Source organism: Carcharodon carcharias, chromosome 6, assembly GCF_017639515.1.
Source record: "Carcharodon carcharias isolate sCarCar2 chromosome 6, sCarCar2.pri, whole genome shotgun sequence".
NCBI lineage: Eukaryota > Metazoa > Chordata > Chondrichthyes > Lamniformes > Lamnidae > Carcharodon > Carcharodon carcharias.
In genome coordinates this window covers 129,143,518-129,158,429 of record NC_054472.1, presented here as the reverse complement: position 1 = coordinate 129,158,429, position 14,912 = coordinate 129,143,518, and the positions used below count along the sequence as shown (strand labels likewise).

At 39.7% G+C, this 14,912-nt stretch overlaps 1 protein-coding gene across 1 annotated transcript in view; it reads right to left on the bottom strand.

The window, feature by feature from the left end:
- Positions 1-1,251: 1,251 nt before the first annotated feature.
- Positions 1,252-14,912, bottom strand: part of LOC121278826 (serine/threonine-protein kinase H1-like) — an 87,712-nt gene continuing 74,051 nt past the window's right edge. The window contains exons 3-4 of the mRNA XM_041189280.1: positions 7,951-8,258; positions 1,252-1,357 (exon numbers count right to left, since the gene is read on the bottom strand). Of these exons, the coding sequence (XP_041045214.1) occupies positions 1,252-1,357; positions 7,951-8,258 (414 nt within the window). The remainder of the gene's footprint in view (positions 1,358-7,950; positions 8,259-14,912) is intronic.

Below are 14,912 nucleotides of genomic sequence, written 5' to 3'. Positions count from 1 at the left end.
ACTGAACCTCATTGGTTTACCACCTCTGAAAAGAGGGAAATACAATTGGAGTGCATCCTTCAAATAGCTGCAGCTAATTAAAGGACAACATCACTTATCAGCAAGATAGAAGGAGCAGCAGCCCGGGGGTGTTTGTAGTTGGAAGGACCCCCAGATGTGCCTGTGAAGGTACTGCTGGTAGGATTGAGGGCTAGGAAGGACTTTTTAATGGGCACTGAGAACCCATAAGTTGGGTAATGCAGGTTCTCTGGTGGGACAAGACAGAGGCAAAAGTGTAACCTCCACCATACCAAGAACTGCCAAACAGTGCAGAAAAGGGTTCAATAACCTCATAAGGGTGGCCAAAGTATGTCAGGCTCTGGTGCCATTATACATTGGCTACCACTCAGACAGCTTCACTCACCCCTTTATCTATCATGCTATTTTTCACCCAGCATCAGTATGCTGAGAAACTCACTTCAGCATTGGGTAACCTCTCCAAACTCTCATTTGCATTCCCTGTCTCACTTTGCCTACCACAAAGGTTTCTGCTGCCTTCATGCATGCTCACAGAGTGGCCAAGGTATCTTCACATCTCATCATCTAAGACTAAGGTCATGATTTACTGGGCTGCAGTGATGCTCACACTCCTAAATGCTCTGGAGACTTGGATGACCTACAGCAGGCACTTCAAAGCACCAGAGATGTCCCATTAGCAGTGTCTTCATAAGATACAAGTCTGGTGGCAAGGAAGGCGGTCCAACAGCAGTTTTCTCTGCCAAGCCAAATTGCCCAGCATCGAGACACTATTCACTCAAATTCAGCTCAGCTGTGCAGGACATGTCATTCGTATGCCTGACACCAGACTCCTGAAGAAACTGCTCTACTCAGAACTCATACATGGTAGGAGAGCCGCAGGGGGACAGCAGAAATGCTTTAGGGATTTCCTCAAAGCATCCCTGAAGAGGTTAAACATAATCACCAATTAGGAGTTCCTAGCTTGTGACTGACCGAAATGGAGAAAGTTCATTTGGAAAGGCTTTGAACAACTCAAGAGACTTCATCGGGAAAGTGCAGAGGTAAAATTGAGGCATCAGTAGGAGCACACTAACATCCAAACCCATATAGCTAACTCTGCCCTGCATGTGGCAGAATCTGCAGATCGTGCATTGGATGATCAGCCATTTCAGAGCCCAACAAACCAGAGTGGAAGCAAGTCATCCTCATTCCCAAACGACTGCCTAAGAAGAAGGAAAAGAGAATCCATGACAGTCACTGTTCTATGGCATCAGGTACTTCCAGATCCACAATTACTGTCATGAACTCAAAAACTCTGTCCTGGCTTCTTATCTCTGCCAACATCAGCATAAGGAGCCAACTTGAAAAGAAATATTTTTAGTCATAAGAGTTGTCACCGAATACTAGTGAGGAGGAACACCTGGGAGTGGATAAGGTAGAGTACTGTTGAAATGAGGGACCCAGACCCTTTGGATCCAGTCTTCAAAAGAACCATTATGTGGGAGCATTGATCTAAAGTGCAGATACTAGTGACAGTCTCAGTACCAAAATGAATACAAAAATGGTCCGTCTGACTCCTGGACTGAAAGCTAAATATCAGTGGCAAGTGAGATGGTCTCATTTTTCTTTCATCTGCCTTATGTTCTTTATTAACAAGTGCCATAGTATGAGAAAAAAAATCTATGGTATTTCATTATTTTGACATTAGCAATGATATTAGTACATTCTATTCTCAGTTGAAATATAATCACACTCATTAATTTTAACATCAACCATAGCAGGAATGTCGAGTATGGGGTGTAGGTTAATCATGCACAGAATGAAAACTGATTCATTATGTATACACCCACTAAGGGATTAATTTATTGAAACAAAAAGTTCCATATTCAATACAAAAATATGCTGCCGAAACCTATCATCTAAGAGCCAAGCTAAAAGTTATTATCGAGTCATGCGAAGTTCCACATTCAACACAACGAAGTTTCTTTTTACTTGGATAATAAGTTATTGACAGCAGTATAAGGACTATTTAGGTCATATCTACACAACAAAACTGAAAAAAAAACATACAAATTTATCACATTTAGGCTACGGGAGATAAGGTAAATTCGGAAATAACATAGCAAAAAAGAATGAAAACTGGACATGTACATTCTCTTTTCCATACATTCGTAAATTGTTTAGACAGTATTAATCAGCCTTCATTCTCTTTGTAACCTTAATGAAATGATCATGTTTTTGAACTGTTCTGAAGTGATGGAATTTTGAAACAATGAAAATCAAAGTTAAAGTGTATTGTTTTCATTTAGAAGTATTCTTTGCCAAAAAAGAGTCTGCCAATGTACATATGGCACCAATTGTGTTGAAAAACATAATTACATTACTTGTGTGCAATGTCATTAAGTTGAAACCATTGACATCTTCTGGTTCTCACAACACATAAGGAGGTTTGTTAAATGATTTTACATAAAGATTGCTGCTCCTTTAACACAAAGCAAATCAAGTCCAATTCTAAAATTATTAGATTTCTGTCTATTACACAAATTGAAATGAATATGGTCTAATGGATAATAGGTTTAGAAATTACACAATTCAATGTTCTTGTACAAATGTTTATTCTGTTTGTCTGACACTGCTACTTAATGGATGCATTAATGTTTTAATAATAAATGGGATAAATCACCATTAAAATAACAAAGAAACGTTTAAGGAGTATATTTTCCACTGGTGGATTTCAAGTACAGATGGAAAACACATTCAAGCTACATTCATGTATGTGCTATTTTTAAAATAAACAAGTGAATTCCTGGTTAGAAGTAGTGCACAGATTCAAGTATTACAAGATAGCACAGTACATGAACTTAATTGATAGGAAAGAAACACTGTTTACATACTAATACCACATAGCGTGATTTCTCAGCTACTGAAACCTGAAGCTGTGGCATGTTTGAAACTTTACAAGACTCTCAAACAAATAAATTGGATAGACCTACTGGTTTTCCTTAGGATTATCAAACCCACACCCACCCACCCCCTCGCCCTCATTGCAGAACAGATGTCAAGCAAAACTGCAGAGGTGCAACTAGTTCCACATAGTATATATTCAGAAATAGTCACCTTTTAATTAGCATAAATCAATTGAAATCAGACGTACTAGTGATAAATCCAAAAATTTACATATCTTCAACTAAAGCTCAGAAATATAAGGGCAGACCATCCAGCAATGTAGATCTGTACAAAGCCTGATATTGTTCCACAGGCTCCCCCCACCCCACCCCTCCATTCTCAAGGTGTATAAAGAGATCAGTTGCTGACCAGTTTCTTGGTTGTCGAGAACAGGACTTTGGTTGCCCTTTTTGAAAACTTATAGGATTCCTCTGGGCACCCCAGACTTATTAATATGTGACCAATTCTGACTGTGCCCCCTTTTCTGTAAAAAAATTTCATAACTAATAAAAGAACTTAATCATAAAATAAATGTTTAACAAAGCAAAGGGAAACTTCTAAAACTAAATGATACACTCCACCAGTCGCAGAAAGTCTCAAGAGTGCCAGTGGACACTGCACGTTCCTTCTCTAGGGTCACCTGGGCATTGACAAAACTTCAGAAGGGAGACAGGCAATCAATGTGACACCCTCATGAGCTGCATCACTTCTGGCAACATTGGCCAGGTCCAGAAGCAGACCAATAAGAAAGCTCCTCCGGCTTGCCTGTCTCCTCCACACCAACTAGCCAAAATTGTTACCTGGAGATTGTTTCTTCAAAAAAACTTTTTGGTGATTTTATTTTAAAGTTGTGAAAGACATTCAAACCTATGTATTATCTGAAAATGAAAAATAACCCAGTGTTATACCAGAGGTGAAACAAAGCAACATCAGTGCAATTACCTTGTAACAGCTTAAGGAACAGTTGCAATTTTGCGAGTGACACTGATTTAAGTGATCACCAGTCAAAGTTTCTCCATTTTGTTTATGACAAGCTGCTGTACAGAAGCAATATATCAGTATATCAGAAAAATGAGAGTAGTCTTGGTCATTTAACCGTCAAGCTAAAAAAAAAACGAACATTTCTGTCGGTCATCCAATTTGTTTCCCCATTTCTCTCCTGAAGGTGATAATTTATTTTCAAAACCAGATCTGTGATTGTCAGCTGGACTCCAGGACCTCACTAAACTGACAATTATTTATGTACTACAGATACAACAATTTTAGCAAGGTATTTGACTGAGCGCTACATCTAAATCCATACGGCACTTTCTAACAAGAACTGGGAAATTGGGCTGATTTTGATCTCCCTATAATTGGCTTGGCTGACACCAGTTACCTCAATCACAGGCTAGAGATCAAATTTAGATCTCACTTAATAACCCCAAATTCTGTTTTATTTTTACAGGCTCTATCATATTACTGAATTCCTCAGATTTTAATTTGATAGAGTAGATTTTATATTTACCTTGAGCATTTGTTACAAGAGACAACCACATCCTTGATTTATCTATATGATTGCTAACTCATAGTAATGGTACTTTAAAAGCTAAAGCCCAGAGTTTATCTCTGAGCAGGAATCAGATGTGCAGAGGGTGAAGTGGGTTGTAATCCTCTGATCCCTAGAGTGCGAAGCTAGGTCAATTTTCCTGCTTTTCCTAGCCCACAAGAAATACACACAGGCCTGAATTTTTCCCTCGTGGGGCGGGCTCGGCAGGAGCCACCCGCCACCCGCATTCGGCTCCGCACCTTGATTTGTGCTACCTGTGCAGGCGGCGGGAGAGACAGACAGTGGGCCTGGTGTGCAGTTTGCGCATGCGCATTTAAGAGCACTTCAATCTCTTTGAGGCACGGAGCTGCCTCAGAGAGATTGAAGCACTTTTTAAAAAAATAAATAAAGACATTAAAAATTTAATGAAACGTCCCCATATTTGGCTGTGTCACATGATGAAAATTTAATGAAACATATCCCATAAGAAAGTTTTTAATTTAATTTGTATTAACTTTAGGAAACCTCATCCCGCTTGTGAATGAGGTTTCCTAAAAAATGTAAAGGCTGCTTGGCCTTTTTGCCTGCCCGCCAACTGTTAGGTTGGATGGGTAGTGTAAATTTGAAGTTAATTAGTTCATTAATGGCCTTCATGGGCCTTTCAATTCAAAATATCGTGTGACAGTGCAATTACATCGGGACAAATGCCCGATGTCATCGCGCATCATATTACGTTTGGGCGTAATGTCGGGTGCTCGCCCGCACACTGAAGATAAAATTCTGGCCACAGAATTTCACTAGGTAGTGCAACTAACCCCACCTCACCTCAACTTTAGTAACCTATGTGTCTTGTTAATGCCAGGCTGACTGGGTTAACACTGATACTTAAATCTTAACTAGCAACTAGCCTGTACTGCAAACAAATGCTGAGGTAACAGTGTGTTATTCACTGTCTTGCAGTGCAAAGTTGTTTTAAGAGGCATGAAAAATTGACAGGCATAGTGAATTTCGAGGAGTAATTTGTATTATAAAGATTTTGATCAAAATCTACAAAATCTTTAATCACTTCGAACTGGTGTGGTTCGAATATTATTTTTGTTGTTTAAATATCTGGTATTGCATGACTGTTTGACCGAAAGCACAGCAGAAGCCACTGTTTGGCAAAATACACTAGGGGCAGAATTTCACCCATGTTGGGTGGTCTCGGCTGGGGGTGGTCAGGAAACCATGCTTGGGGCTAGACTACGATTTCATGCTGGCCAATTAAGGCCCGCCTAGCGTGAAACGAGAGCAGCCGCACTGCCAGTGCAGGTGGGGAGGTGGGGGAGTGCGAGCTGGGTGAGCGCGAACTTCGCTCACGTGCGTGAGTGCACGCTTCATAATCTCCGAGGCATAGAGCTACCTCAGGGAGATGAAGTGTTATTGAAAAAAATAATAAAGAAAATAAAAATGTAATGCAACATGTTCCCTCATGTGACTCTGTCACATGAGCAGGGACATGTTATTAATTAAGTTTTAAAATTATTTGCTTTAGGTAACCTCATTCCGCACATGGTGATGATAATTTACTGGCCTTAACAGGCCTTTAATCGTCAGTGAGTGCGCTGCCGACTCAGGAGCACGCCTGCCCGCCGAATGAAATATCACACGACTGCACGTTGACGTCAGAACGCTCGCCCGACGTCAACGCGCATCATTTTATGCTCGAGCGGTTCAGGTGTGTGCCCAGCTGCCAAGCTAAAAATTTCACCCTAGATTAATGTAAAGAAAATAATTTTGCATATTTCTCCCTCTGTGCTCTATGAGAAAAATATTGGCTGATTGTTGCACTCAAGATGAGATATATTCTGAGATCCGCACGGCTTATTGATTCTTTGTTTAATTTGGAATATTTGGCACAAATCATGTGCAAAGCTTTTCTCAGTTGAAAAAGACCCCAAAAAATCTCTGATGGAGTAGTTCAATATTTCAACATGATTAAAATATTTGACAGTCATTTGATATTATTGGCTGCCAGGCTCTAATTTAACAAAAAGGTATCCACGTCAACTGTGTTCACATTTTTCATTTTCATGAATTCAATTAGTGTGTAAATCTCAGAGTGGTAGAGTTTATGGCTCGCCTGTCTTACCTTGCATGCTCAGAGATACTTAGGTCTTCATATACTCAAAAGATTATACTGTTGCGTAATGAGGGCAGTAATATTTTCAAGCAATTTAATTTATGCCATCCAGATTATAATTAATGTGAATAATAATAATTAAAGAACAGGTAGTGATTGCAACAAATGTAAACTAGTAATGATTAAACAATAACACTAAACTGTGTCTGTAGTCACTTAGTTGAATATTTAGGTTATATTTTCCTATTTGATGCAAAGTTTTAACTCAGCAGGTGCAGGATAATTTTTATCACGTACATTTTGCAGGTGATGTATTTAAATACATTCAACATAAAAAGCTGAAAAATATTACAAAAAGGAAATATCAGTGTTTATGCCAATGAACAAGAAATAATTTATAAATCAGACTTTTTGAGGTGCTTTCATTGTAGGAAAATTGGTCCTGATTTTCGTCATGTTTTCGGGCAGGAATGGTGCAGTGATGCACTCAAAGTTAAGGTCTCATTGTCATTCTGCTCACTGCCATTTTGATTGAGGCCTGCAGGTAGGCAGCCAAAGATCCCTCCAGAGACAATAGGAAACATCATTATAAAATACATTTCAGGGTCCTAAGATGTCAATGGGACTGTGAAGTTTCAAGTACCATTTGGTGGAGCTTGGCCTTCATGTGCTCTGTTTAGTGATACAGGATATAGAGTGGCACAACAAGTGGGCCTTAAAGGGACTGCATGAGACCATTCTAGAAATGAGGAGGTAGGTTTTAATGGCATTAATGCTCCTTTCGGCCCCACAAAAATGGCCCCATCTGATGTCCAACTCTCTGGAGCCCTCTGCCTCCATTAAATTAACTCTGGAGATAAGCCAACAGTTTTCCCAAATGTGGGATGCCCGGGCACTCATGAAACTCTGGAAATTAGCCGACCATAAGAATGGTTCAGGTCTCTGACTGCTGTCATTATGTGGCTAATTGGCTTGCTTTGCCTGCTTCCTGTCTGATAAAAAAGCTTGTATTAAAATTGGCACCTGTAATTCTTACAGTTAACTGAATGTCAGAAAAGATAAAAAATGGTTTTGAATTTTACATCTCATGGCATAAACGTGTACACCAGTCTTTAAGATGACACTGATTAAACAGAGTTGCTAAAATACTGATAAACCTATTTAATTTGATACAACAATTGTTCAATTGTGAATTTTAGCTGCAGTGTTATGACTGTGCATATGAATTATTTGAACATTATTTAGGCTACTTTAAATGGTGAACCAACCAATGAAAAGCCAGATGATTCAATCATTTCTTTGCATGAAGAACAGTTTAATTAGCTGTAAGAGTCTTGATTGACAATCCATTGATTACTAATGCTCAATATGGTGCTGGTACCATAGGTTAAACTCCCGGATTTCCTTCTCATGTAAACGACGTGACTTGCTGGAACGGCTCGACTTGGTAGACTGCGCTGACTTAGAGCTTTGACAGCGGGAAGATGTTCTCCTCATCAAGTTCTGAGAGATTGACCGATGGAGGTTTCTCATAGAGGACGAAGCTGCCATTGTCACAACCCATGGATGTTTCAAAGCTTGTGCAGCTGCCATTCTCTCATTAGGGTCTATGGTGATTAACCTATCAATGAAGTCCTTGGCAAGGTTAGAAACATTTGGCCATGGCTGTAAGGAAAGTAGAATGTAAGGAAAGATCAATATTAATGCAGAATGTGATGGACAATAACAATTAATTCATTAAATATAAAAAATAGCCTGAACATCTATATCAATGGCATCTCTGCCTACCCTTGCATGTCACCCTGCGACTCTGCCAATAATCAATCCTTGGCCTCCTCCTCTTCCTACCTGCATGTTGCCCTTTGGCAACATCATTGCAGACATGTACACTAATGACACCCAAATCTACCTCCACTCATACAAATGCAAACCTTTCTTTTGTTCTTTTTATACCTTTTCACTCCTCCTCTGCTTCTGTTATGTCAGACTGCTTGCCTAACATCAAGCCTCTGGTGAGCTGGAATTCCTCCAGCTAAACATGGAAAAAACGGAAACCATTGACCCTCATCACTGACTCCATCCCCCTTTTCAACTTTTGGGCTCAGCTTTTAACCCCCATGTTTTCTTTATCACAAAGACCATCTATTTCCACCTCTGCAATCCCTGCCCTAACATCAGTCTATCTGCTACTGAAATGTTATAATATATCTTTAAGGGATTGCAGCATGACATCACCAGAAAGGAAGTGTGTCATGCAATCCAGCTTTAGTTTCACTTTTGCTTTTAAGCAGAGCAAACAAAGACAGATCTGCTGCTGGTGTCTTCAAGCTTTCTTCCCATCCATATCTGTTCTCATGTGCCTAGTCTCAATAAATGAATCCACAAGGTGTTACCCAATCCCTACATTGGAAGACTGGCTCAGAATCAGGTTAAGCTTCATTGACTAGAGTTCATGTCATTTTGACAATGGCCTACAGAATCCACTATGATTAGTGCTGATATGCCATTATAAAAACACATGATGTGCAGCAATGGTTCCTTCTAAATGATATGGTTCCAAGCCTGGCAGCAAGATTAAGTACAGGTACGACATGATGAACAGTCTTATATCGTGCTACATGACATGAGATGACCCTCAACATTTTGGTCAGACCACAATGAGTTTACAGCATTGTGAGGGTGTTGCGAATGCAGTGTGCTGACTGTGCAGAAAAGCTTTGAAGAAAGTGGCCAGGATAGTGCTCAAGTAAAGAGTTGGTAAGCAGATGGATCCCTCGTGGTGAATGCATGGCCTGTCAGTTCTGTAAGTGGGATAGCGTGTCAATAGGACCTGCACTGGATTAGCCCAGTTGGGAAAGGTGAGTGACCAGGGTGTGGACTAGATCAACAGCAATCGAGAGAGAGTCAAACAAAAAAAATAAACGAAGCCATTGTAAAAATCAGGCCCAAAGAGGTTGCGATTATAATGGGTGGACAATAAATTGAATAAAACAAATAGGATGATCAAAGGGATACTGTCAAGATGTCCACAAAATCCGCCAGTTTGAATTGTGATGCAGCTGACCTACTAACCAAATTCAAAATGTTTAAACAGCTTACAGAGCTATGGTTTCTTGATTCAGGTGTATCTGACCCAAACAAGCAAGCCATAAAGATTTGCTTAGCATTTGGGAATGAAGGTTTACACAGGCTGAACATGTCAGGGTTAACAGCAGAAGAGCTAAAGAATCCCCAATAGATATGGACTACATTGGAAGACTGGTTCAGAATCAGGTTAAGCTTCATTGACTAGAGTTCATGTCATTTTGACAATGGCCTACAGAATCCATAAACCACTTCGTCAGCAGATGCAGAGAAAAGGGTTCATACTGTGATTTTTCAAACGCAGAGGTAGCAGATGAATTGTTGAGTTGGTGACTGCATCCAATCCCTTGGAAGCATTCCAGAAAGATCTGCTGGACAAGCCCAAAACATATGGTGTCAAAGAACTAAAGGATGGATGTAAGTATGAAACAATCTTCGCAGATCAATGAAGCTTACTAAGTACAACTCCAAGTGTTGATGTGCTTACTAGAACACCCAAACCTAGCAAGACATGTGGAAGGTGTGGCCTTCTCCATGCATCAAGGAAATGCCCAGCTTTCCAGCATTTTTGCAAGGCATGTGGCAGAAAGGGCCATTGGCAGCAGTAGTGCACTAGAGCAAACACTGATGCTGCTACAAAGAGCCTTGCACTGACCCAAACAGACCGGACCCAATGGCTACCTTCAAGTAATAAGAATGATTGTCTGGTATCCCATCAGAAACATACACATGAGGCGATTGATAAACAACATAATGATGCTGATTTGCATGACAAGACAAAGAGTGGTGGACACATGTTTCAAACCTTCAATCACATGAAGAACATATATGCTATCACACCATCCGAGGTGTTTGCCTAGATTAAAGCTACCTGTCCTAAGAAAGTTGATAGCTACTCATTATTGGCCAAGATTGGCACAGGGAAAGTGCCAACATACTACCCCTATGAATTCTAAAAGACATGTATTCACAGACATGGAAGGCCATGATGAAACCTACTGCTGTAAAACTTTCAGTGTACAACGGTTCACTAATTCTATGTGCAGATTTCATAATCCTGGAGTGCAAGTACAATCAATCCTCCTGGGTGTCATCGATGTACTACACTGGGGAGACTAAAGACCCAGAAATCGTAGGTCTACTGGCATGCCATGACCTCACACTAGTAACAAACAATGGAATTAGGCAGACATCACAACATAGATGAATCTCAGAAACTACTCCTATCACCTCCACTCACAATCTGATATCGAAATATACACAATGTTTTGACGAAATTGACAGTTTCAAGACAGCTGCAACATAACACTTGCAGGAGGATGCATGTCCATCCATTGATCCACCACATAAGTGCAGTATCCACTTACAAGACAAATTGAGGGTTGAACTAGACAAAATGGAGAAAGGTGTAATCGTTAGAAGAGTACAAGAGCATACAAACTTGTGCAGCTCAATTATGTGCATCATAAAGAAGGATGGATCATTGAGAGTATGCCTTGATCCATGACATTTAAATGCAGCTTTGAAACATTGTCCTTACAAAATACCCACATTAAAAGAGTAAAATCTGAGATTTGCTGGTGCAAAGTTCTTCTTGAATCTTGATGCCAAGCATGGCTACTAGTTCATACATCTTGCAGAGAATTCTCAAGAACTTCCTACATTTAGTATCCCATTTGGACAATACTGCTTTCAATGCCTTCCTTTTGGGCTGTTAGTCAGGATCTCTTTCCAGCTCACATGGTCCGCATTATATACGCTGTGCCAGGCTGCATCTGTATCACTGATGAGATTACTGTTATGGGAAGAACAAAGCAAGAGCATAACCAGAATCTGTACTTATTGATGCAAGCGGCATGAAATGATGGATTGGTGCTCAACAGTCTGAAATGTGCCATTAATGAACAACAGGTCAATTTCTTCGGTTCTATTTATTCCAGTGCTGGCATATGTCCTGATCTAAGTGAAATAGAGGATATTAAAGCCATGCCAACTCTTCAAGATAAGGATGATCTTCACAGTTTTATATATTATATCTGTACATTCCCAATTTCACTCAAAAACCTTCATCGCTAGGAGACAGTTTAAGAAAAGATGTGCATGTCCCGTGGCATGAAGACCACCAATTCTTCTTTGAAGCACTGAAACAATCATTATCAGAAGCATCGAGATTGCAATTTTATGATCCCAGGGAGACAGCCACCCTGGAGATAGAGGCCTTACAGAAAGGTCTGAGAGCATGCATACTACAAAAAGGCAAAGCGATTGCATTTGCTTCAAAACCTCTGTCTGTAACAGAATCCAACTACTCCAACATCATGTGCAAAACATTAGCTTTAATGTTTGGAATTATGTATTTTCATACCTATCTATTTGGCAAAAGATTACTGGTAGAGACTGATCACAAGCCATTGGAGATGATTTGGTGAAAACCATTGTCCAGTGCACCACCAAGACTGCAGCATCTCTTGATAAAGATTCGAGATTACGACTTTGAGATTAGGTATGAGTCAGGTTAGTTGATGGTCACATCGGATACACTTAGGAGATTGCCTAACCCAGTGAACAGAGAAGATGTGTCCTTTCATCTACAAGTTGATTTCATTGACATTGAACTTGAAGATATTCTTCAAATTAATCTGGTACATTTTGTGTAATACACATGCCAGCAGGTACAAGAAGAAAGCTGAAAGATTCTATACTATAGAAACTGTAGAAAACCATCATTGAAGGATGGCCTGATTCAATTCAGCTTGTCCACAAATACATGTGACCATTTTGGTCTTATCAGGACAATCTAGGCATCTCCTGGGGAATCATTTTTAAAGGCAGGCATGTAATCAAACTGGAATCTTTGCGGCCTGATATTCTTCAACAACTCCATCACTCACATGTGAGCATAGATTAGACAAGAAGAATTGCAAGGGTGACATTCTATGGATATGGATATGAACTGGATTTAAAAAACAATGACATTGATGTTGTTGTCAAAAAGCGCTAGGCATGAAAAGAGCACATGCCAAGTCAGCACAAAGAACCATTGTTTCCACATGAAGTTCCTATCCATTGTTGGCCCAAAATCGCATCCAACCTCTTTCGTGTCCATGGCACTGACTTCTTCACCATCATCGGCTATTTTACCAAGCACCCCATTACTCGACAAGTGCACAATACGTCAAGCACAACTGTCGCGCACACTCTATGTGCTATTTTCAGTTTATTGCGTGTGCTTAGAGAGGTCATTATGGATAATGGTCTACAATTTATTGGTAAGACATTCCAAGATATGTGAGAGAAACGGAATAACATTCACACTATTTCTGCTCCTATTACTCTAGATCTAACAGCCTAACTGAACAAATGATTCACATGGTGAAATCCCTAATTTTCAAACGTAGACAGACCAAGCAGATTCTACACATTGCATTGTTACATCTGAGAGTGATACTTCTTAAGTGCAACTATTCCATCACTGCCAAAGCTCATGTTCGGCAACCAGTACATATGAATTTACCTACTCTTGCCCATTCTACCCTCTCAGAAACAGATAGCAAATTGGGACAACAGGTTCACATCCAGGGCCCCACTGAAATTACTTGGCAACCAGCCAACATGACAAGAGCTTTTTTGGAACCAAGGTCCTACGAAATCATTGCATACGAGAGTGCAACTGTGAGGTGTAAATGAGGAGAAATCAGATCCATTCCAGCTCCTCAACCACAGTATAGCCCTATTTTATCTAGGACAAGATGCTAATCGCAACCAGAAGCAACATCCAGGAATGACAATCCCACAGCCACTGTGAGCAATTAAAGAAACCTCCAGACAAGGTTAGCATTATAAGATCTGGGTGTACCAACAGATTGCTTCTACGCTTTAGAGACTCTTAAATTCATCATTTCTATGCACTTATGTAATGGTAAATAATACGAACATGTACTGTAAATAGTTATGCTTCCTTGGAAGTGGGCAAAGTATCTTTAAAAAGAAAGGGGGGGGGGAATATTGTAACATGCCTTTAAGGGATTGCAGCATGACATCACTGGAAAGGAAGTGTGTCATGCGACCCAGCTTTGGTTTCATCTTTGCTTTTATGCAGAGCACACACAGATAGCTATGCTGCTGGTATCTTCAAGATTTATACCCATGTGTATCTATTCTTAAGTGCCTAGTCTCAATAAATGAGCTCACAATGTATTTACCCAATCCCTCATAAGTGATTGGTGCTTTCATATCATTATAAAAACATGACACCTTCATCAATGACTTTGTCACGTTCAGAATCAGCTATTCAAATACTCTCCTGGATTGGATTCCCATACTCTGTAGACTTCAGTACATCCACAATTTTGCTACCCAGTAGCAAAATCTTATCCAAACTAGGTCCTAATCGTCCATCATCTCTGTTGTTGGTTTGTGATCTCCCACAAAACCAAAATGTTGATAATTGTTTTAAATCCCTCCAAGACCTTACTTTTACTTCCCTCTGTGACCTTAAAATCCACCCACTCCCAAACTCTCCATTATCTTGGTCCTAATTTCTTATACGTCTTTGTTTTAATCCAACACCTCTTACCCCCATTGGCAGCCATTTAGGTGCCGCTGTGTCCACCTCCCTCTCATCCTTAAAGAATCTCTTTAAAACCCTCCTTTTCGACTAAGTTTTGTTTACCCTTCGTAATGTCTGCTTTTTTTCATTCTTTTGAGTATGCTTCTGTGAAGTACAATAGGAAGTTTTATCTACCTTAAAGACAATATTTGTGCAAGCTCTTGGTATTACTACTGTGAATGTCAGAAACTGAAATAAAAACAGAAATGCTAGAAATGCCAATGAGTTTTGTAGGGAAAAAATTTAGGCTAACATTTTGAGTGGGACATTTAACCAGAACTCTAATGTAGGACCTGTCCCAAAATGCTATTCTACCTTCTCTCTTTCTGATGTTGAATGATTGGCTGTGCATTTTAGTCCTTATTTAATTAATTTAGTAATTTGGCATGGCAGGATTTCAAAATTGTTCAGAAAAATACTACTTGTTGCTTAATTTCAACATATTTGCATTAGTTAATAGGTCTCTAGTAACAATAACCGATTTTAATAACACTGAATGATACATTGTTTAGATAATAGTTACTCTTAATGACTAAAGTGCACATTTATTTTGGATGGTGCAATGATGCAACGAATGGTAGAATGTGAGTCATCACCCATGATTTCCTGTATGAGAAGTTCTAATT